Below are 25,572 nucleotides of genomic sequence, written 5' to 3'. Positions count from 1 at the left end.
GAGTTTATAACTATCCAACAGCACACCAAAACTCAACATATGTAAAGCAGAACTCTTCTTAAATCTGTTACTTATCTTCCTAATTAGACTATAAATTCTGGGACAACAGAGACCATGTTAGGACATGGCTATACTCCTAGAGCTTAGAAAAATGCCTGGCACATAGGAGTTAAGTATTTGCTGAAAGACTGAATAAGCTTTTTTGTATCAGTAACATGAATGCTATAAGAAAAATGGCAAAGGCCCTTTTGGGTCCCTTCTCCATCCTAAAATGCTCAAGGAGAAGCCACCTGTGAGATCCTGGGATAACAGCTGGGCCTAAAGCCCTGATTCCTCCTATTAGACACACACCGATAACATAAAGATAAGGCACCTCCCAAGCATAGAAAAGTATCTGGATTTTATTTGATAATTTCAGTGTTTTTGAAAATATTGATAAACAAAAGCTGTACTTGGAGCTGGATGACAAACATGCTTTTTAACATAAAATTTTCATCCTCAAATGACTTTTTCTGAAAAATATTCCATCTTAGGCCTCTTGCTGCAGACAAGTTCCATGGGAATGCACCAAAAAGAGGCAGGGAAACAGTCCCCATGGGAGACTAGTTTCTTTAAAACACAGGCTGCTACTACTTCCTGTGAAGTTCATAAAGTGCCTGTCCCTTTGCTTAGTCATCCAGGGTGAAGTCAAAGGGCTCAAAGTCTTTGCGGAAGCGGCGAGCCAGGGTCTCCTCCTCTTCCTTGCTGATCTGACACTGCCTCCAGTCAGACTTGTCAGGAATATTAAGGATGGCTTCACTTGCCAGGACCTCCCTGCAGAAAGAGCACAAAGAAGTCATAATAGAATCAATTTAACGCCCCCACCTTCCTCTCCTGCTGGAGAGCTTTCCTCAGCATCACCCAAAGAAGGCATGCAAATTCCTCTGACTTTACTCGTACCATTTTCTCTTGTCCTGAGTGCCATCTCTGCCATTCTATCAAAATCACACCCATTTTAAGTGACCAGCTCAGGTCCTACCTCATTCTTAAACCCTCAAATCCCATTTACTTCTCTGAACAACTTGGTACTACATTTATTGGTACTTAGAGAAACAACATGGCACAGGAGAATGAGGGCAGACCCTGGTGCCATAAATATCAGAGACAATTCCATTCCTAGTTCTGCCACTTGCTGTCTATGACTTGAACAAATGATTTCATCCCTGAATCTTGATGTTTTCACCTATGAAATGCAAAATAAGGGTTTTGTGAAGTACAGAGATAACACAGTCAAAGCACCAAACTAGCTGTGATTATTACACCCTGTCTTAAACTCTAGCTTTGTCATCTGAATTAGACCATGAGTTTGCTAAGGGCATGGTGCAGAGTCAAGTACCGAGTACCATAACCCACTCTGACTTTATGCCTCCTTTTAGAGGACTCAATCCTACATAGGCACAATAACACAGGCTCCATAAAACAAACAAACAAAAAACCCACAACAACTTATCTTGGTTCTTAGAATTAAAAAATAACTACTTACAGACACATATACAAGCTAGCTTTTAATTGCCACTGCTTTATATATATTATTTGTTTTGCTATATTAGAATAACTTTATTTGTGCATTTATATGGTTTACTTTTCACTTTAAAGCTACAATAAATAGAAGAGCTGAAAACAAATCACATGAATCTTCTAAGTCAAAGGACCTGAGCATAATTTCTACCTGCCTATGCAAACCTTGAACCTACTTTTCTTCATCTGTAAAATGAATATAGAACCAGCTTTATTGTATAACTAGTGGCCCGGTGCACGAATTCGTGCACACTGAAAGGAAATTAATTAGAAGAAATATTTTAATATTGCTATTCGCCCTTTCTCTATAATAGAAGTGTCAACCAAATTCACGATCGACAATGACAGATGGAAACACACGTGTGCAATTGGCGCTGGCGAGAGCTTTATATGTATCGCGCATGTGCAAGTCAACTTAGCCTTTTTATTTATTTATATATATATAAATTAGACCTGCTTTCTGATTTAGCTAAAGTTCCAGCGGTTCTCAACCTTCTGGCCCTTTAACCCTTTGTGGTCCAATGTTATTTTTGGAATTCAAACAGTCTGGTCCAAATTAATTGACAGGATTGAATGTTGAACTTTTTAATGTTCTTATTGCTTGACGTTGGACCTGCTCCTAGCGCCTGGTCTGTCGAGTCAGCCTCGAGGTTGGACTGAAAAGGGTTAAATACAGCTCCTCATGTTGTGACCCAACCATAAAATTATTTTCGTTGCTACTTCATAACTGTAATGTTGCTACTGTTATGAATCGTAATGTAAATATCTGATATGCAGGATAGTCTTAGGCGACCCCTGTGAAAGGGTCATTCGACCGCCAAAGGGGTCGCGACCCACAGGTTGAGAACTGCTGTCGTAGACCCTTGTCTTATTTGTAGAATAGGACAGTAATAGCACTGACCTTAGAAGATAGTTCTGAGGATGACAAATTGCCTATAACTGCAGCAGTGTTTGACTATATTCTGTGCAGTGAGAAACCTAAAGTCATTTTCAAGGTCCACCATTTCTTACTTCTTTTCAGTCAGGTCAAGTTTCTAAGTTTTCTAAATCTCCGTTTTCTGGCTAATGAAAAGAAAATAGGATTCCACCGAATCTCCTATCTACCTACTCCAGGATTTCTGTGAGGATCAAATGAGATGAGGCACAGAAAAATGCTTCACAGACATTTGGTTCAGTGTAAAGTATTTCCATCTGGCTATAAAGCAAGTTGTGTTCATGGGCTGAAGAAACTCCAAGGAGGCTAGTCGCTAGGGAGAGGAAGCTGGGCGTTGCTATGTGATGTCATTACCCGGACGGACACTTAGCATATTAGCCTTTTATATATATAGATAGGGGGAAAATATCTTTTCATGTATTTTGTTAACTATAAAATGCTATATAACTGCAAGTTAGCATTTTTAAAAATACTCAATACAACTACCATGAGCATAAAATTAGAAAATCTCTTTTGTAGGCTTATGTGCCTATATCTGCCATCATGTGCCTATGTCATCACTGTCCACATATGCATCTGTTGCTGAGGCAACAGCAAAAAGATAATGTCAAATGTTTGAAGCTTTTAACATACTTGTTCATTTGTCAATTACATTTACTGGACTTATCCAATGGTGGCAATCTCTTGGAAGCTTTCCAAATTAGACCAAGAGGGCTCAAGGTTGACTCAAAGCTCAGTTTTAACCAGGGAAGGAAAACAGCTGCAAATCACAGATACCAGCATCAGATAATCCGTTCTTCACATTTTCGACTCCCCTCAATACTCTATATCTTCTGGTCAGCAAATTCCTGTCTTTAGTCATTGTCTAATTCATTCCACTCCCTGTATGATTTTGCAGTCACGTTCTGCCTGATATGAGAAGAAATGAAGTCCCATCCCAACCTTCAGGACAGTACAGAATAATGAGGTTAAGACCTCATATTTTGTGGTCCAACAGGCCTGGATTTTAACCTACGAGTGACCATGGACAAGTTACTAACCACTCTAGAGCCATGCTGTCCACTATAGGAGCCAGTACTCAAACACAGACATTTAAATTTTAATCCCAATTAATTTAAATTAAATTAAAAATTCAGTACCTCAGTCACATTAGCCACATTTCAAGTGCTCAGTGGCCACTTGTGGCTAGTGATTACTGCATAGGACAGTGCAGTTTTATAGGGTATTTCCATTATGTAGAAAGTCTATTGGGTACTGCTCTAAAGCTTCATTTTCAATAGTAAACTGAGACGCCACTACCTACCTTACAGAATTGGGAAGATTAAATGAGACAATGCATGTAAAGTTCTAGGCACAATGCCTTTTGCAGAGCATATGTTCAATTAATGGAGGCATTTATTCCCTCAGGCTAGAATTTTGACATTCCAAAGTTTATCCTCTAAATCTCTCTCTCAGTCTCAGCCTCAACCCTTTCATGAAGCCTTTAGACATGAGCTGTCTCTGAATTTCTGAAATACATTGTTCCTAAAAACTTCATTACGGTACTTTTCACATTACTGTCATATATGTAAATATCTGACTTGCCCTAAGACTATTACTTCCTTGGGGCAAGAATTCTTTCTTATTTGGCTTTTTATTTAACTGTTCATGCAGCCCACTACTTTGTTCAGAGTAGCTCTAGTAAAAATACATTTAAAATAAGAAAACTATACAAACCTTCCAAACTGCAAAGGAAAATTCTTTTTAATTCTGTGGAAAAGCTTCTCTCCTGTGTCAAGTTCAACATAAAAATATGCTGCTCCTGGCTGTGCAATCTAAAGTAAACAGAGTTGCATGAGGACATACAATAGTGCTTTAAATATCGAAAACCTGGCTCATCTCTTCAAAGTTTTAATTTGGCATAGAATTCAGTCTAGAAGCACAGAGGATATAAGCAGCTATAGATCCCAAGCCACTCAGTGGAACTCGAGTTTAAAAAGCCAAACTGGCAGATATTGCAAGACCCTCCCAGTGGCACCCATCTTTCTAAGTTCCTGCCTTAGGAAGTTTCTCATTTCTTGTTTTTCCCAGGAAAGCACTGAGGCATTGCTGTAATGCCATCTTTGTCTCCAGTCTAATCAATACTTCAAGCTCTTGTTCCAAATTGTCACCTGTCTTTAACATTTTTGGAATGCCTGATGGTACCTCAGGCTCAGTGTGTCAGAAACCAGGTTTTTACTTCTCCCTGAACATCATCTTGCCCTCCTGTTTTACCTGCTTGATGTCAGAGTGCTCTGGGATTTCCAACAGCTCTATCTGTTGCTCCTGTGCCTGGGTAATGAAGGCGTCTTTAATGTCATCAGTAGCGCAGCAGCTGAGTGGCACAGGAATGACCTGGGGTGGGGGTGGGGGTGGGGGCAGATAGGAAAAAGTCTTCATATAGGTCCCAGAGAGGTCATGCCTCCTGCAGTTCCTGAGAAATAGCAAATCCATCACAGGGGTGGAGAAACACCCCTCAGCAGAGATTTTCCTCAGGCCAGACAGGTCCATGTCAGCCTGTCTGTAAGGACTTAAACTTATGAGATAGCCTGCCATGTGGGAGCCAATCTCTGATGCGGGAAAGGCTAGAGAGAAATAAATCTCTTTGTCATCAAGCCTTTCCCAGCTCCTATAGAATATATGTGGCAGAGTCAGGCCCATTTGAAAACTTAACAAATGTGCCAGAAAGAAAACCACCACAACTACAAACAAATTATCCATAACAATCTCCAAATGACTGAGCTGCTAGCCCCACAGGCTCTGAGATGCTTCCTACCTCTGAACAGTCACTCACAATGGGCTTCACATAAAATACCTAATTTCTTCCAAACTCTACCTATCAAGGCCCACATTTTTCTTGGAACCTTCCTCAAATACCCATTCCTTTTCTAAACAAGGTACTTACTGTCTGTGCAGTTCACTTATACTGACCATGCACTTCCCTGTGAACTCTGGAGTTATCACCAGAGACTCTTTTAACCTTTTAAATGAACATTACCTAAATATTAATTTGAAAATTCATGTTAAAATTTTAAATATAAAATATTTACTTTTACATTGGAATCAAATATTTAAATATTAACCACAGTAATTATTAAAATTAACATTATTTAAATATTTATCAATATCTAGGCCCCCATATGGTCCTTCCAAGTTCTTGGGCAGAGACCACCTACCTGTAGCTGGAGGTGATGGCTCTTATAATTTCTCTCAAATAGAATACATCGTTTCCCTCGACTCTTAAAAAACTTCCTCAGTGTAGCCTTATACTTCTCCACCTCTTCCACCACCTCTGCTGAAAGCTCCACCACCGACTGGTAGTGTCCAATAGGCAGGATAAGGACATGATCATCAGATAAGCCTCCTTTGGCCAGAGCAAGGTAGCACTGAAGATGAAGCACACAGAAGCGAGAAATCAATACTGCATGTATGGTTCTTCAGGGAGAAAGCCTATACAGTACAAAGAGTGAGCCTGGGGGTGTGTGGGAAAAGAGCTTACAAGGCTATTAACAGAAATTCTCCAACTTTCAAAAATCTGATTTTAGAGATTACAACAATGTTCCCAAGTACCTGCTGAAGAATGAGATTAGATGCAACAAATTTCTATGCAAGTATCAAATGAATTGGGAGCAAATGAGCAGTACACAAACAGATTTTTGTCTTCAAACACACCAGAGCCATAAAGGACCAGAACAAACAGTTGGTTTCCTTTCTAGGCTCCAAACTTAAAAAACAATTTTTCAGTTACTATTACCTTCAGCCACAGGAAGAGCCCACCCACTTCTGCTTTCAAAATGACCACTCTCCCCACAGTAACATCCATCCCACCGCAAATACACACCCAGGCTCACAAAAAGAGCTCAGGTGACATGATTAGCATCCAACGTCCTACAGCCTTAAGCTGCTGACTAACCTCTACAAAATGAAAGCAAACATATGACCTAATGGGTTGGAGGAAGAATAAAAAACTTCAAAGTCAAGTGTATCCAAAAAAGTAGAAAACTACTGTCCCAACAATGGATGCTGGCAGCTAAAAAGCAACTAAAAATATATCTGTCAAAACCAAAACATAAGACCTCTCTACACTCATTCTTTGAAAGGAAAACAACACTGTGAATAGAGAAAAGCCAGTGCATACCAATGCAGGCAAATGAAGGCACCAGAGCTTTAGAAAGAACAATCCAAAGTATACTTTTAGTGTGGCGGGTTCAAAGTTAAGGCTGAAGGTAGGAGTTATTTATTTTTCATTTACACTGAGAAAGTCCAGTAGAATGACAATATAGGTAGTGGAAACAAACTAAAGTATGTATGATCATCCTTGATCTACTTGGAATAGAGAATTGAGTACATCTACAGTTAATTTTCCAGATTAAAGTTCATCAAAATCTCATAAGCACTAATGCATTTTCTTAATTTTTACAATAACTGTTTTTGGTTGTTTCTTTTTAAAGCTTACTCCAGAAGCCTGAATCTTCTAGACTTTTCTTTATATCAAAGGGTCACTGTCATAAATAGCAGATTTTATATTGTGATGTGCATTGAGGCTACGGAAGCTTTCTAGTTTACACTACCAACCCCCAATGCAGTACCTTTCAGTTCTTGTGAATAGTTTCACATTTGCCCAATCTCCTTCCTCCTTTTCAAACTCTCACCTTCTAATCTGTTCTATACTGAATTATCATCTCTAAATGTATCTCAAATGTATAAATAGGACCTAAATGAATGCTTCCCTCATAGTAAAATGTATGGACTTTGAAGGAGTTATTTAGGACTTTTAGCAGCTTCCCCTCCTTTTACCAATTTGTGGCCATGGGCCATTAGCATAGGCCAGTGGTCAGTAAACTGCGGCTCGAGAGCCACATACGGCTTCTTTGGCCCCTTGAGTGCGGCTCTTCCACAAAATACCGACTTCTGCGCATGGGCCATTAAGTTTCAATGGCACTGTACATGTGCGCCCGCATGTAGTATTTTGTGGAAGAGCCACACTCAAGGGGCCAAAGAGCCTCATGTGGCTCGCGAGCCGCAGTTTGCCGGCCACTGGCATAGGTGTATGTATGTTCCTTGAGGAAGGCCTGGCAAAGACAGAGAAGGCCAGAGGGGGAAAGTAATGAAAGGAGATTATTGCAAACCCTTTGCCAGACACCAAAGGTCACCAGAGGTTCCCAAGAGGTTTCCACCAGACCAAGGACAGTACAGGTAAGTGAAGACTGATTACTAGGTAGGTGCTAAAATCCTCATGTGGCCTCAGACTTGGGGTGCAGGGCCACAATCAAGACCTAGGATGCTTTTTGCCCCTTCTACCTTCAGGCCCAGATGAGAAACAAACAGGTTTCCTTGATTATCGCCTAGGTTCATGCCCTGGGCAGTAGAAAGGTGACTGGTAAGGGAAGGCCATTTCTTCCTGAGGCCTAGAGCAGCACTGGGTTAAGTTAACATTACAAATCTCTTTTTCCCTGTATGCATTTTGAGCCTATCAAAGCCTCCAAAATAGAAAGGCAGTGTCAAGCCTGCCTTACCACTCAATGTATAAGGGAGAGAAGAATAGCATAAACTAATTGAAAGAGGAAGGGCATTCTTGTAAAAAGCGAGAGCTTTTCAAGTTTGCTCTTCTTCTCACTGACGGGTTCATCCACAGGCTCCATGGTCCAATGGTGTCACAGGCCTTGACCCCATCAGTGCTCCCCCTAGAGAAAGGAGCATTATTTATGCTAATAATAAAGACATAAAAATTAAATGTAAAAAACTGGGACTATTCAGTCTGAAACAACAAAGGCAGAAAAGGGATATGACTTAAAGTGTAAGATGAAATTGAGATTCTAGTCCGTCAGTCTATAGGAGGCCACAATAAAGGGCCCTCAGATTGTCAGGATAAGTTGAGGAAAAGATCACATTCAGAAACCAAAATTAGAATAAATCAATGAAAAACAGATGAAAGAATCTGTCTGCATAAGCACCACACATTAAGAAATGGTTTGTAAATATTTCTTTCAGGAGCCTCAGGAAACAGCCAATTCTAATCATGCGTGACAAGGGTATAACTATAACCCTGAAAATAAGCTTTTTTCATTCAAAGCAGATGAAAGGGATAATGGTCTATATGGTTCCCAGTGAAATGAGGGTCAAAGACTAGTATTATTCAATACCTAATTGAGCCCTGCCCAAGGAAAAGTAGGGAAATGTGAAATAGGATGAGACACACATACTTCATTAGCGTTTTCCACAGCCTAAGTAAAATCATCTTTAAGATGATAGTCTGATTCAGTACTCACCAAGAAACCTTATAATTATTACTAGGGATACCCATGCCAGGAATGTGGATATGGGGATTCTTGTCATTAGGAAGCTATCTCCTCTACTACTATACAACACTGAGAATTTATCGGTTTTTAGTAACATGGAATAAAAATAGAGTTTGAAAAGTATATAGGAGATCCATTCCTATTTATCAGAGAGGGAGGAAAGTGGGAGCAATCTTGTTTAATTGGCACTATAAAACCACAAGAGAACTGCTATAATAAAAAAGACAGACAATAACAAATGGTGGCAAGGATGTGAGAAAACAGGAACCCTTATATATTGCTGGTGGGAATCTAAGATGGTATAGTCATTTGGAAAATAGTTTGGCAGTTTCTTAAAAGGTTAAATATAAATTCCATTCCTGGGTGTCTCTCCAAAAGAAATGAACACAAATGTCCACACATGCCTGCACATGTTCACAGCAGCATTATTCCTAATAGCCATAGAGTGCAAACAGCCCAAATATCAATCTATTAACAAATATATAGACCACATGTAGTATATATCCATACAATAGGATACTATTTGAAAAGAAATACTGATCAATGCTACAACATGGATGAGCCTCAAGAATATTACGCTAAGAAGCCAGACACAAAGATCACATATTCTATGATTCCATTTGCATGAACTGTCCAGAAAAGGTACACCCATGGAAACAGAAAGTAGACTAGTGTTTGGGGATGAGGGTGGAAAAGGGGATTAACTGTACTGAAAATGGGCATGTGGGATCTTACTGGAGTGATGGACATGTTCTAAAACTGTATTATGTGATGGTTGCACAACTTGGTAAGCTTACTAAAAAATGTTGAATTGTACACTTACAGTGGGTGAATTTTACAGTGTATTTATGGACTCAATAAAGTGATACAAAACAAACAGATGTCTCCTTCTCTGTAAAAGATCCATGAAAGTAACTTACATGTGTGCCAATGTTGACCACCAAATGCTTCTCCACTTCGGGGCTGGCGAGACAAAACCAGCAGGGTCCTAGAGGCTGAGCTTTATGTGGAAGAAAGCCGAATGTTACTGTGGTCCAAACACTCCAGCATATAACCACCCTCGTCTGATCTTTATATCCTGCAAAGACTGGTATTCAGCACTGCCACAATGGGCTGGGCCTGTTGTGCTCCCACTAGGACCACTACCCCATCACCACTATCAATGAAACTAAACCTCTATTAGAAAAATTCTGAATTTGTAACCATTCCACAGGTAGGTAATCCACAACTGATAACCACATATTGACTAAAGAAGCATGTGACTGGCAACAGGCTGCAATGAAAGAACACTGAACTGGGTGTCAGGAACCCCAATTTTAGCCCCAGCTTTGCCACTAGCTAGCCACATGACCCTGAGCACTAAGCTTTCCCAAGGTCAGCTTCTTCATCTTTGAAATGAGGGGGTGGATAAAAAGAATCTCACCTGGCCGGTATGGCTCAGTGGTTGAGCACTGACCCATGAACCAAGAGTTCACAGGTTCAATTCCCAGTCAGGGCACATGCCTGCTGGGAGCATGCAGGAAGGGGCCAATCATGTCTCTCAACAACGTTTCTATCTTTCTATCCCTCTCCCTTCCTCCCTCTAAAGCAGTGGTTCTCAACCTGTCGGTCGCGACCCCTTTAGCGGTCGAACGACCCTTTCACAGGGGTCACCTAAGACCATCCTGCATATCAGATATTTACATTACGATTCATAACAGTAGCAACATTACAGTTATGAAGTAGCAACAAAAATAATTTTATGGTTGGGTCACAACATGAGGAACTGTATTTAAAAGGCCAGAAGGTTGAGAACCACTGCCCTAAAATCAATAAAAACATACTTTAAAAAAATTTTAAAGCAATAAAAAAAGGATCTCAATGAAATAGCCTTAAAGTCTCTTTTATCATTTTGATTATCCTATTATTTTATGAACCTACATTAGTTTTTATAGGCTCTTTAGCTCACCTTTTACAGACATGAATGAAAGGAGCTGTTTCCATAGTTCTCATAGGAACAGTCTCAGCCTCAGAGTCAGGCCATTTTTTCATTTTTTCATTTTTATTATTGGTCTAATGACTCATTATACAATTTCCTTTGCCAGAAGAGGTTCTCTTAGTAATGCTGCTTCCCAAACAAGACCCAAAATAACAATTACTGCTCACAGAGGAGACTTCTGGAACTGAGGTACTTACGAGGTTTGCGAGGCTGCTTTGGGTGAGGAGACTTGCTATCTCTGCCTGTAGATGAACGCTTCCTTCCCTGTCTTTCATTTAAATCAAAGAAAAACTGACAGGCTGACTCTTCCTGGAATGGCCAAAGGTAGAAAAGTATATGTTATTTAACCTCTAGACAAGTGCCAACCGTTCACATACAAAGGAACATTCCTGCCATGTAATGTCTATCTTTTCTCCTAGCCCTTTCTGCCTATTCTAGAGAAGTGTCTGGACTCAGTCATATTTCTCAGCATTTATCCCAGCTGCCACCAAATCCATCGCTTTGGAAAGGCAAGTTAAAGTCCAAGTTATAGAGCAATTCTTGCCTAAAACAACAATATGAACTCATCCAAATTCCTTTCCCTTTCTCTCTCAATGCAGTCCTACACTCCCCAGGTCAAAGAACTCTAATTGAGATTTAATTAAAAAGATAAGAAGGTTGCTCATAAAGAAAAAATGTCTGAGAAAGCATACTAATTTTCCTCATTTGACATTCCTTGCTGTAGTGAGGGGAAATTAATTTCAGGAGAGTTTGCTATTTAGAAATTTCTTCAGAGTGAATCTTATTTACCTACTAGCACTCATAAAATCATGAATTACATTGCTACCAAGCAGTTGTTGGATCCTTGCCTGAAAAGTTAAGAATAGATAATCAACTAGATTAAAAAAAAAAAAGTTAAGCTATGAAAAGTTAAGCTCAAACTACAATTAAAACAACAACAACACCGAGCTTACTTAAAAGCTAAAGCTTTCTAAACACCACCATGTTTTCCCAACAGGAAATGAAAATTTCAATTCTAAGGATTAAACTTATCTTATAAATTAAACTATAACACAAGTAAGGGGAAATCCTGCCCAGAAAATGCCACCTCTCAATCAGAACATACCTCAGGGGCAGGAATTTGCTTTCCTACGGATGCTTCCTTCCCACATTTCCTGTAAGGGTTTTCAGTGACATCTGGAGGCTGTTTTACCAGTTCTGCTGCATCCATCAGTTTCATGGGAACGATGCTGAATGCATAAAGATACTTTGGAGAAAAACAACATAACAGCATTAAGGGAAATACTGTTTATCCAAATGTAGTCAATCTATTTTATTGTGAAGATTTCACGGAGGCTTCTGAAACTAAGTAAAATTCGAAAAGCAGCAATTGATCCATCTGTGGCTCAGAGAATACTTAGTAAATCAAATGCCAATTCAGTGGTCTCTGCAGGGGCTAACCAAGCGCTGACAAGTAATGAGCAACAAGTCAAAGTCCCCGCCCGTACACAAAACAACCATCACTACAAAGCCCAGAAGGATTTGCTCCATACACTTCGAAGACATATTGCTTCTGTCTCTAAGGCCTGTATCTTTGTGTACTTCGTCAACAGAACCATGGCACTGCCATTCTTTTTTCTAATGAAAACTAAATTGGACAACTTAGTGTTCGCTCTGACATCACACAATTTCTGCTATATATGCTGATACATTTTCTTAGTAGCAAAAAGGTAAATATTCATATGGATACCTAGAATTTCAGACTAATTGCTCAGTTATTGAGAACTTTAGATAAGATATGAATAGATGCCTAACCTCACTACTGATCACAGAAATCTAACTAATTAACAATGATACACCATCTTCATCTATCAGAATGGCAGAAACTAATAAAAATTTGGCACTACCCAGTGAGAATGTGGACAGGAAACAAAGTCATACACTGCTGGTGGGGGTGTAAATGGGAACAAAATTTTGAGATGAATTTAATAATGCCTCCCAAATTTAAAAAATGTGCATATTTTTTGACTGAAGTATGAGTTGCTTAGGGCTGAGGCTAACACATCCTGAGAGTAAAACAATAGACTGAAAATACTATGAGTGATACTCGGGTTTTATAAGGCAGCAAAAAATTTTAGCTATCTAAACTTGGTAAGAATGCACTGGGCTTAAAAGCTTAAGATATTATGGAAAAGACAAAATATATATTCACTTATCTTTTGCATGTACACTGCATATGGCATATTATAGTTACTGAGGTGCTGGGACAGTGCGATTGGGGAGGAGAGAAGACATGAATGCTAGACAGGGAAAGAGAAACATTTATCAGGCAGACAATGATTATTAACCTACCCATAAATACTAAAATCTTTACCTTTTTCTTTTCTGGATTTCCAACATTTGCCAGTGCTATGAACCTGGTGGCATGCTGTGCATTTTCCTGTAGAACAATGTGGTTTCTACAATATATTAGAGAGATGACAGGTTACCAAAAAACTTAAAATATGTAGACTCCATGGAGCCATGAAAAGAGTCCTAAGTTCATCACCACCAATAACATAACCTCACATGTTACCTGTCCATCTAATAGGATAATCACCCCTACCTCCCAGGGCTGTTGTTGGGGAAGAATAACATCACAAATCTAAAAAGCATAAAACTCCAACTTTTGGTTTTAAAAGAGTTGTCAAATTAGAAAAATGTTGATAATTGATAAAGCTAGGTGATGGGTACAGGAGGGTTCATTAAACTATTCTCTCTAGTGTCATAAAAAGCTAATAATGAAAATGAAAAGGAAATGAGTTTTAAGTGGAAAAAAACATGCTTCAAATAGGAATATATAGGATCATTTAATTTTCCTAGAAAAAATATAAAAACACATGAATGTTTATTTTTCATAGAAAAAATATGGGAATTGCATATACCAAAATTTTTTTTAGCTTTTCTATGTTTATAAGCATTTGCACTGAGCAATTTACTATTTTTAATTTTTTAAAAAGTTACGGCATTATACATATTTTTTATTTTTTAGTGAGTTAGTTGACCATTAATACAGATGCCAATCCTTAGAGTTCTTTACTTTCCTCATGCCTCAGAAATTTTCTGAATCTGGCAAAAAATGTAATTTTATTTTAAAAATCTAGTATAGCAGCCCTAGCTGGTTTGGCTCAGTGGACAGAGCGTTCGCCTGTGGACTGAAGGGTTCCGGGTTCGATTCCGGTCAAGAGCACATGCCCGGGTTGCAGGCTCAGTCCCCAGATGTGCAGGAGGCAGGTGATCAATGATTCTCTCTCATCATTGATGTTTCTATCTCTCTCTCCCTCTCCCTTCCTCTCTGAAATCAATAAAAATATATATTTTTTTAAAATCTAGTATACCATCTATCTATATAAAACCCTAATATGCAAATCGACCTAACGGCAGAACGACCGGTCGCTATGGTGTGCACTGACCACCAGGGGGCAGACGCTCAGCCCAGGAGCTGCCCCCAGCCCGCAGGCCCCAACTGGCGGTGGTGGCAGGGGGCAGGGCCAGCGCTGCCTGCCAGGCCAGCCAAGGCAGGTGCAAGCAGGGCCCCCCGATTGCCCCACCAGTTGCCCCACAGGTCAGCCCTGATTGCCGGCCAGGCCTAGGGACCCTACCCATGCACAAATTTTGTGCACTGGGCCTCTAGTTTTATATAAATAAATCCATAAATACGTTTCATATTCACATTATTGAAAGAAATGAACCAAAATATAGTCTGTCTGCTACAACTTTTTTTTTTAATAAATCCATTCATAATTGATAAATGGGAATGATGTCAGATTAAGGTGAAAGTCATGCTATTTCATATACAATTTTCTCCAACTATTTTAAATGATTACAACAAGTTTACTCATAATTAAGTGGAAGCTTTAAAAATACATGAAGACATTAAGAAATATCCTGAGAAATGTATTTTTTTAGTGGAAGTAGTGCAGTGAGCTCAAAACTGCTAATACTTTCCACTGTTAAGCTATCCAGGTGTAGTTCGAAAAATAATGGCCCCCAAAGATGTCAATGTCCTAATCCCATAACCTGTGAATGTTAGCTTACACAGCAAAGGGAAATTAAGATGACAGATAGATTTAATAACTTGCTAATCAACTGGCCTTAACATAGGAAGATGATTGTGGATAAGCTGGGTAGACTCAACATAACCACAAAGGTCCTTAACAGAAGAGGGAAGCAATATAGAGTCAGAGGGAAGTGGCTACTGAACCAGGTAAGAGTAGTAAGAAGGATTCAACCAGAGTTGCTGGCTTTAAGATAGATCAAAGGGGCCATGAGCCAAGGAGTGTAGGTAGGAGGCCTCTAGAAGCTGAAAAAGGCAAGGAAACAGACTGCCCACTACGGCCTCTAGAAACGAATACAGCTTGGTCAACACTTGATTTTAGCCCAAAGAGACCCGTGTCAAACTTCTGACCTATAAACTGTATGATAATAATTTGTATTGTTTTAAGCTATAAAGTTTGTGGTAATTTGTTATAGTAGCAATAGAAAACTAATACCACAGGCAAACTGCAAGTACACATAACAAAGTTGGGAAGATGTTTCCCTCATTACTTTAAAATAAAAATGATTGATGCAGCCCAGCCAGCATGACTCAGTGGTTGAGTGTCAACCTAGGAACCGGGAGGTCACATGTTCGATTCCTGGTCAGGGCACATGCCTGAGATGCAGGCTCGGTCCCCAGTAGAGGGAGTGCAGGAGGCAGCCAATCAGTGATTCTCTTTCATCACTGATGTTTCTATCTCTCTCCCTTTCCCTTCCTCTCTGAAATAAATAAAAATATATTAAAAAATAAGAAATGATTGATGCAGAATGCTACCCCCGAATGGTGTTTTTAATCATAATAGCTCCTCAAAGGAGGAAGCATAAGACTCACAATACCGGGATGCAAAGCATGGACTGACATAATTCTAGGTGCAAATGTTAGTGGAGATTTAGCTATATTAGTATTTGTATTATGATAATTATATGGGTTTTTGTTACAGCTCTGGTTAAAAAAAAAATTACAGTTTTATTAAGATTTAATTCAAATATTATATTATTTAAAGTATACAATTTAATAATTTTTAGTATATTCACAGAGCTATGCAACCATCACCACAATCTGGGGAAAAGGCAGGTTATTTTCTTCTTTTCACTCAGCTCTATTTTTTGAACTTTCAACAACATATATATTACTTTTGTGTAAAAAATTATTTTAATAAATTATTTTAGGGATTACCCATGCCTTATACAGTGAAGATGATTCAGAGTTAACTTTACTTAGCTCTACCACTTATAAATCAATGGGCTTATTTTCTCTGCAATACATCCTTAAAAAATTCCACCTTTAAACTCAAACTAAAAGCATAAATAAATTGAAGCAAGTTCTTGATTCTCAAATTGAAATACTTCTAAAGTGATTATACTAAGATTAAGATTATACAAAGAGTACGGTTTGACCTGATCGAAATAGGAATTACTGTTACATCAAGCTATGATGATTACACAGCATTGTTACTTCAGACCCTCAGACCTTTAAAGGGCTCTATAAAGTGCAATCCCTTATTAGGAAACAAACTCAGAAAAGTTGAATACTTTGAGAGTCACTCATTCAGTGCCCGAGTAACTAAAAACCCCCAAGATGTAATAAGGCTGAAATGAACATGAGAAGTTAACACAAAAGATCCAAGGTAAATTCTTCAAAAAGTCAAAAAGAATGAAATGCTACTCACCGATATGGAAGCCTCTCGTAATAGGTCTTTTCCAGAGCAGCAAAATGATATCTTGGTTTCAAGCCTGTGGCAAGACTGGAGACCAAAGCAGAGCCACATTTTTTGGTATCCACTTCTCCCTAGTAAACAGAAACTCAGTCATCTTAACAGACCTAAGAGTAACCAAGAAATGCAAAGAAATAACAAGACACTTTGAAATTTGTATGTGGATACAAATGTGGGCAGTAGAATTTGCATAGTAAATTCTATGCTATGGAAGTCAAAGAAATCTCAAACATAAAAATGGAACTGGGTTACTATGAATGCAGAAATAGAAACAACTGTTGGGAGCCAGAGGTTAAAAAGCAAGTTCTCCATGCTAATACCCAAAACAGGGTTATTAAACCTCTTAAAATATTTTTGGGGCCCTGGCCAATGTGGTTCAGTGAGTAGAGCATCAGCCCATGGACTGAACGGTCAAGGTTCAATTCCTGGTCAAGGGCACATATCTTGGTGGTAGGCTCAATCCCTGGCCTGGGTCAGGGTGTGCGGGTGGCAACCAATCAATGTTTGTTTCTCTCTCTCCCCCTCATTCCTCCCCTCCACTCTCTCTAAAAGTCAATGGAAAAATATCCTCAAGAGAGGATTAAAAACAAAAAAATCTTTCTTGGAAAGTAAGCTCTCTGTCTGAAGCCCACTATACTTCTATAATTTGCTTTGTTGTGCACCTATAGTTATGACAATGCAGATAGTCGATGCACAAAATAGAACTAAAGCTAGCTTTCAGAGTCCCTAGAACCTACAGAATACTTGGGATGAAATATTCAAGGACTTCATCATATAAGCATGCAATCCTTTATTTTGCTTCAGTTAAGGAAGGTGTAGTTTGTGGACGAGCACATCATGCCATTGTTATAAAGTCTGCCAAAAGTTAGGGTCGTTCCCAGAAAATCCCTAGCTTCAATTAACAACAAATTATGTGATCTCTCTTCCATAATGTAAAGATATTAGCTGGAAATCAATTACCAAAGTTAATTTTCCACTAAGTAAAGCAAGAACTCCTTTTTGTTTTATGTTTGCCTCCTTCAGGTTTCTACTGAGGGGCAGGGAATTGGCCTTGAGGTTAGTTGTGGTATCTTAGGGACTGGTTCCCTATAAGTATCTTGTATGGTTATTTATAAACTTGAATCAAAATCTTTTTTAGCACCCCAAAAATGAAGGAGCCTCTTTCTTCTCCTTCCTTACAGAGCATAACACGTGTCTTTCTCCCTTCTATCATCAGCTTAATAGTCCTCTGGATCCTCCCTAGCTTCGCTGTATCTTCTCTATGCTGCAATCAGCACTGCCCCCTGAATTCCAGGTGAAGAATAACCCTGGATTTGTGGAAGGGGAAGAGAGCATTGTCCTTTTGCCTTTCAGCATCCTTCCTGACAATGCCTGGTATCTTGTTGGCCTTTTTGGTCATAGACACATTGTGCTAAAGCGGCAGAGAGTGCTCTACAAGACCCTTTTCTGGATCATTTCCCTTCACTGAAGCTCAGCTGATGATTTCTGTCCTCACACACAACCTTCCAGGTCTTCCTTAGGCTGATTTCCACCAATATAATATTTCCCGGTATCTGTCATTCACCAACCTGATGTACACACTCTTTTAGATTGCTTACAAAAATGCTATGGTGAGCTCCAGTGCATCCCAACATTAAAGCTTTCACATAAAATAAAATAACATTTTTAAAAAGCTTTCTTGAGAGAAGTACCAAGTTTTCAACATATCTTTTTCTAACTTTAGGTCTTTAGATCACTACCTTCGATCCCATAATGATTCCATCTAAAAAAATATTTTGATAGCCAAAAAGCTATAACCTGGAATGGAAGGGAAGAAAATACAACTACTGAGCTGCCACTTGTTGTAAATCTTTTCACTGAAAATTAGTTAACCCTCAAAACATATTAAGAGGAAGCTTGAAAGAGGGCACCTGAAACAGAGAATATAATTTAAAGAACCATTCATTTATAATTAAGATTTCAGCAATCTCAACTGTGAATCAAACTTTCATAAGATCGACTTTTGCTTTGGTCAATTAATATAGCTTTAAGTATCCTGAAAAAATTCACAAAAAAATTAAGAGTTATATTAAGAGTTAAAACACTTAATATAAAGAGCAGAAAAAGCCCAGATTAAGCCATTTGCTTTTAGAAATTCCAACTGAACAAGCACTACTCACAGAAGAATTCCCAAAGTTCCCCACATACTTGGGCCATGGGGATGTGAGCAGGATATCAACACCCTTAAACTGAGGGGTCGAACACAGCATTGTTCTCAGGGAAGAGACATCCTTGGGACTAAAACTGTAACCTGGGACTGGCTCATTCGAGGACTCTGTCCCACTGAGGTACACAATCTGCAGCCCCGAGGTTCCAGTGAAGACACCTTTCCGCCCTGGGTTCAAAGAAAAATGGACAAGTTTTAGTCAAAACTGCAAAATGAAATGTCATTATGGGGATAAATCTCTCCCTACGCCACGATTCTGCTACCTCCCTGCCTTCCATGTCTACTGTAAAGCCTAGAGGCCCTTCTAGCTGCTAGGTCTCAGTGTCGGATGGCTACAAGGTACTCCTGTTCAGTAAGAGCAGCTGCTGGAGCCCACTGGTCAGTCTGTTTACCCAGGTGCTAATGAAAAAAGGTGGGAAGCAAAAGGCTTCCTGCCTTCTAGAGGAGATTCTGCATAGATTAAAAGAAAGCCAGACACCTGGACATAATGAGAGGTGATGAAAAGAAAAAGGTATCTGCAGTTCTGAGGAAGGTATAGTCTAGAATAGATGTATGTACTCTTCATGCAGGCAGCAGCTGCCAATTGAAGGAAAACGTTTCAAAAGAGCAGCTATTTGGGAAAAATTGGCAACTCTTCTAAATTTATTCCTTGGTTGTGCCTTCAAGACCTTGCTCCATCAGTTTTCACCTTCCTTTCATCTACTAAGTCTCTTCTTCTCAAATGGCTCTTTCCATTCAGGAAATAGAATATTAAACATACTAATGAATATACATACTAATAAAGGCACATACTAATTAATAAACACACATACTAACTGATAAAGAAACCTTTTCCTCTTCATTTTCATTTTTCAAAAGAGTAGTCCGTCCTAAGTGCTTTACCTCTTAATTAGCTGCTTAACCTTAGACTGCAATCTAGTTTATACATACTAATAAAGGCACATACTAATTAATAAACACGCTAACTGATAAAGAAACCTTTTCCTCTTCATTTTCACATTTTTCAAAAGAGTAGTCCATCCTAAGTGCTTTACCTCTTAATTAGCTGCTTAACCGACTGCAATCTAGTTCCCCTCTCCCACCATTCTCTTAAAGGTCACTAATCACCAATCGTCTCTACTCCTGAAACTATTCTCTCTTCACTTTATGAAAGGTAATATCTTTACTTCTCCCAACACACCTGTAATTACTATACTCTCCAACAATGACCTCATTTATAAACTCTGGAAAGATTACATCCCACTATAAGTTGGATGTTCTGCCAGCACTTCAAGCTCAGTACCACATGTTCACTATTAAGTTCATTGTTTGCTCCTCCTACTGGATCTCAAAAATTCTCTTTCACAGAAATAACCTAAATACCTCAGCTGCTCTTTCCACTCTTGGCACTAACTTCATATGGTAAAATGGCTGTCATAAATATCTACAGCAGTGGTCTTAATCCAAATCTAATAACTACAGTGAGAATTGCCATAAGTCAGGCCCAAAGTAAGAGCTACAACAAAAGGATCTCAAAATGTATTTCTCACAATGGTGGTTAAAAACAACAAATAAAAATCTGCCCCTCAATTTTTTGCCTAAAAGAATCTCATGATTGAAACAAGATGAGCTTGCTTACAAGACGGTCATAGTTAGATGCAGGGAATCAAATAAAGGCCAAATGGATTATGGTGGGGAGGGAGAAGAAGGGCATTTACAACAAAGAAAATGTAGAAGAGAAATGAGAGACCAAGAAAGAGGAAATGTGAAGAGCAGCGGAGCTATTTTAGAGGGAAAAAATGAGCTGAATGATCCAAGAGGCTTTGGACTGACAACAAGTGAAGAGAAAACAAAATAGCCAGACACTGAAAAGCCACTAAATGAGATGCAGGCGGGTAGGGAGGAAGCAACTTTAAGGTAAACTAAGGAGTGGACCTGGAACCAGAAAAAGGACAAAGGAAGTGAAAAACCCAAGGATCGGCACTAAAAGCTTCAGTTTCAAAAAGCTCAGTGAGACCTAGAGCTATAGCTAGTAAGGAATCTATGAAGTAAGCTGTATGTTATATGGTGAGACCACATACATGGATTATTTTAAACATAATTTATACTTTACTCTCTATATACATAGTCAAGTAATTTATTCCTCTGTTTGGCTGCAAGAGTACGTATTTGGTTGTGGGAACACAAGATTTGAGGGAGGTGGAACAAACCACAAAGGTCTGAACTAGATAATACCCTTACTTCTCCCAACATTCCTGTAATTATTATAGTCTTAGTCTTAAGGGTATAGACAAAGAATTTGGGAAAGAACACCCCTGACCCCCATTCTGTCAGGCAGTAATAGCACAAGAATCTAGCCACAAATTTCCTAGGAGACTTTATTATTGTTCACTACAAACACAAAAAATATCAACTTACCCAGATAAGTAATGTTCTCAGCTAATTCACACCCATCAGCATCTTGGAAATATTTTACTGTTTCCTGGTTATTGGCACCTAGCACATATGTCTGAATAGGAGCTAGTGAGAGAAACAGACATGGCACGGCAGAGTTACCAGGTCTGCTCTGGAACTTGAGCAATGCTTCCTTCCACACAGGAAAAATAATCATAGCAAAAGTAAAGAGTCTGCAATCCTACATGTGGAATATGATCACCAGTTAGCATATCCTACACCCAACCTTGGGGCCTGATTATTAAATGGTATCACTAGGATGATGAAGAGAAATCTTAAAGAGGATGGTCAATGTATAATTGGGAAAAAATAGTCCCTAAAAAGCTTAAAAAACACACATACTGATACTGGAAAAAGGAAAGAACACATATTTCATTTATTCAATTCTGGCCTACTTGAAAAAGAATGATTTTTCTGGAACTAATTCCAACCAAAATCAAAATGTGAATCAGCTCAATGCAGAGCTCAAAGGGAAATTCTTAAATAACTAACATTTGTGAAAACAACTCAAAAGAGACTGTGTAGTCTTAAAACTTTGTTAGAAATCATTTGAAAAATAAAAAGAATTTCTATACCTTTTTTGATGCCGGTTTTATACTCCTCCCATTCAGCATCTGGAGTGGAGCCAAAGAAATTTCCTACACACAACAGCAGCTAAAATGAGTTTTTTAAACAGATATATGAGTTTTTTTTATATTAAATGGTACATAATTGATAGTAACATTACTCAGCTAATTATCCTAAGTAATGGTCTCAAACCAGGTTTTTTTCCTTAATCAATTTGCAGAATTTCAATACATAATTGTTTAGTAACAGTTGTATAAATTACTACATTTTGTCTTACTGTCACATTCAAGTTGGGAATGGGGAAGAAGGGGTCCAGGGAAAGATAAAGGGGTCCAGGAGAAATCAACCTTGAAGAATCCTCTGTGAAAAATAAAACTTTAAATATTAGATACCTTGAGAAATACAGGGCATAAAAAACACATGTGCTGCCTGTTGTCTTTACTCAGCCTTTAACCCAATCAGCATATAATCCCCACACCTAGAATACTCTCCTGTACTCTAGGAGTTTACAGTCTAGTTGGCAACCACACGTAACATTTAAGGCTCTTTGGTTTGTGAAGCACTTGCTCATGTTATCTGACTTAATCTACACCATATACTCATGAAATACATCTGTGCTTCCCAACCCAGTGGTCAGAATTACTTAGGTGCGGGGGAGGAATGTATAGGGGAGATAAATGGAGATGGATGGAGACCTCACTTGGGGTGGTGAACACACAATACAGTGTACAGATGATGTGTTGTGGAATTGTATACCTGAAACCTGTATAATTCTGTTAATAAATTCAATAAAAAGGAAAAAAGAATTATTTAGGGATGTTCTGCTAGTCTGTTTTCACATTGTGTACATTAATAAAGAAATGAATTATTTAGGGATGTTCTGCTAGTCTGTTTTCACATGTGTGTACATTAATAAAGAGATTGAAATTTTAAAAGTATAAAAAGGTAAACAGGTCTCCTTCCCCCACTGCTCTGCAGCTACTAAGTTCCTATGCTCACAAAAGGTACCCAATCTAACAACAACAAAAAAGGAGTATGTGTTAAATCAAGAAATGAATAAAGGAGCCCAAACTTTATTTTTGTATGTTGACAGTAAAATTAAATCAGAAAAAGGAAACATCTTACGTCAAAGTTTCCACTTTTCTTCTGAATTGCTCGAACTCTATTGAATAAAACATCAAACTTTCCTTCAACATCTCCACAAGCCAAGCTGCAAACAAGAGATAAACATTAAGGCAATTCAGGAAACATGAACAGGCCTGCCAGGTCTTCCTGGACCACGCAGACATGTGATCACGTCTTCCTGAGGCTACCTGACAGGTTCAGTGCATGTGAACTATTACTGACCAGGGGCAACTTCACCCGTCTCACCAACACCTTCAGCTCACCCTACCTAACGTTTACCTTATCTTTTCCTCCAAAACTGAACCAGCTTCTCCTCACTTCCCAAATATTGTGGATCGGTCATTCACCAAACTGGTCACTAAGAATCAAAAATCTCCCCTCCAATCCCCAAGTGACATCAATCCCTTTTTCAAAACATCTTGCACATCCATCCTGTCCTTTTTATTTCCACTGTCATTATCTTAGTCCAGAGCTTCAATCGTCCATTCAATAAATACATACTGAACACCTATAATATGCTAAATGCAATAGACCAAGTCCTATGCTAAGAATGTATTAGGAGTACAAAGAGGAGTAAGACAGTTCAAACCTCAGAGTTTACAATCAGGGAAGGGACGATACTGTCGTAGTCATAAATTTATACAGGGTGGATCAAAAGTAGGCTTACAGTTCTCTGTATGAAAACTACAATAATTAATAAATAACAATACAAAAATAAACTGTGTTTCACGTACTCACAACTGTAAACCTACATTTGTCTCAGCCTGTATAAAAAGGGCTTCAACAGCCCTGGCTGGTGTGACTCGGTTGGAGCATCATCAAATACACCAAAAGGTAGCAGGTTCGATTCCCAGTCAGGGCACATACCCAGGTGGGGGGTTCAATCCTGGGTCGGGATGTGTGCAGAAGGCAACCGATTGATGTTTATCTCTCACATCGATATTTTTTTTATCTCTCTCTAAATATCTATAGAAATGTATCCTTGGGTGAGGAATAAAAAAAGGGGGGAGACTACAATAGGAGGTATGTGTAAAATGCTATGGGGCAGGGAGGTAGAAAGTGGCAAGAGCTTAAGGTTCGTAAGGCAGACTGGCCCTAAGTTGTGAACTAACTTGTTCTATCATATCATTTCTGAATTTTTATAATTCTGATTTACATGGTTTTCCCACTTCTCATATTTTATGAATGTCTTAACGTATCTTGAAATATATTTCTTATTGTTTTGCCATTATCTCTTTCTGGTGTGCTTTCACTGGCCGCATCACCGAACATTTTCAAGCTGGGTAGAGACATAAGCATATCTGTTTTAGAAAGATCCTTTCAGTAACAGAGTGCAAGATGATCTGGAGAAAACTATCAGCGTAAAGGGCAATGTCAAATGAAGATGGGGAAGAGAGAAACAGATGGGAAGTTTAGAATTCTGAGGACCGAAACACAATCTGAAGTGGAGAAGTAGCATGGGAAATGGGGGAGAAGGAAGAATGGAGGACAGCTGCAAGGCTGAGCCACTGAGAGTCCTGTGATACGGACACAAAATAGAGAACACGCTTACATTTCTTCTAATGCCGGATCTTCTTCCTATCCATCCAACAAAAAGCCAACAATGTTCTTTCCTCAAAAACATGAAGAGAACTCCACTGCGTGGAGCCACAGCCTTCCACACTTCCCTCAGCTCTCTTCCTAGAGACTTCTCCAAGTTTCCCTAACAGAAACCTTCCCAACTGTCAGCCTGATCACGCTCTCCCTCTGCCATTCCCTGGGGTCGTTAGTTCTCCTAATAGTCCCACCCTAGCCATCCTGGGTCTGAATTTTTCTCACGCTTCAAATCCTGGCACATCTCTAAAGTCTTCCCGACCAGGTCAGAAAGTCACTCTCAAAACTTCGGAAAACCCAAAGCAAGCTCTGCAATAACCTATTAAGCATTTTTACCTTCTGAGCAGCACCTCCTCTAGGGAGCCCTCTGGTCCCTATCAGTTACCAATTCTTGGTGCTCCCACAGGATCCCGCACTTCCGCTATCATAGAAGTCACATGGAATTACAGTTATTCCTGGGACAGCCATGGTTCAGCTTGTACATCACAGGACACCTCAAAATTCACCGTCTCCTCGTGTGAGCCCTTTTCCAGTGTCTCCTAGCCCATTGAAGAAAGAAAAAAAATCTAGGGCCCCAACAGTGCTGACTCCTTCTTACAACCAAAGTACCTCCAAACCCGGTGACTTCATCTCCTCAATAAGCCCCGAATCCCTGCACTCTGCTCCCGCCCTCGCTGTCTAACCCTAGCTGCGCCCTCTATTTCGGCTCTCATTTGTTCTCCGCGTAGCAACGGGAATCACTCTCCAAAATGAAAATCTGAGCATGCCAAGTTGTTCTTAAACATTTCAATGACTTTCTAGGATAAAGACAAAAATATGAAGGCTCAATCCTCACGTTAAGCCCAATACTCCTATTATACACCCTCGCGGAACTGTGAGCCTTTTCCCCCTGCACTGATCACCACCGTAGCTTCACATGTATCTGATTCTTTGGTTACTGTCTGTTTCTCTTCACTACGAGCTCCATCCAGGCGGCCACTCCATCTGTCCCAGTGCAGTGCCCGCCACGCGGCGACCGCTCCGTAAACGTGCGCTGAACGAGTGGGTGACGCGGCCCCAGCCGCCCGGCCCTCCAGCTCCCTCCTGGAGCC

At 39.4% G+C, this 25,572-nt stretch overlaps 1 protein-coding gene across 4 annotated transcripts in view; it reads right to left on the bottom strand.

Annotated features, from left to right (window-relative positions):
* Window positions 1–381: 381 nt before the first annotated feature.
* Window positions 382–25,572, bottom strand: part of CWF19L1 (CWF19-like 1, cell cycle control (S. pombe)) — a 25,701-nt gene continuing 510 nt past the window's right edge. The window contains exons 2-14 of one of the 4 annotated variants that reach the window (XM_005885359.2): window positions 22,889–22,973; window positions 21,772–21,850; window positions 21,161–21,262; window positions 18,717–18,931; window positions 16,513–16,631; window positions 13,140–13,224; window positions 11,892–12,032; window positions 10,984–11,095; window positions 9,729–9,808; window positions 5,686–5,895; window positions 4,745–4,864; window positions 4,208–4,305; window positions 382–813 (exon numbers count right to left, since the gene is read on the bottom strand). In XM_005885359.2, coding sequence (XP_005885421.1) covers window positions 669–813; window positions 4,208–4,305; window positions 4,745–4,864; window positions 5,686–5,895; window positions 9,729–9,808; window positions 10,984–11,095; window positions 11,892–12,032; window positions 13,140–13,224; window positions 16,513–16,631; window positions 18,717–18,931; window positions 21,161–21,262; window positions 21,772–21,850; window positions 22,889–22,973 — 1,591 coding nt within the window. In that variant the 3' untranslated portion in view covers window positions 382–668. The other 3 variants (XM_014532656.1, XM_005885360.2, XM_014532657.1) reach the window with 3 other exon arrangements.

This window comes from Myotis brandtii, unplaced genomic scaffold (genome assembly GCF_000412655.1).
Source record: "Myotis brandtii unplaced genomic scaffold, ASM41265v1 scaffold902, whole genome shotgun sequence".
In the NCBI taxonomy this organism is placed as follows: domain Eukaryota; kingdom Metazoa; phylum Chordata; class Mammalia; order Chiroptera; family Vespertilionidae; genus Myotis; species Myotis brandtii.
This window is presented reverse-complemented; position numbering and strand designations above follow the sequence as displayed.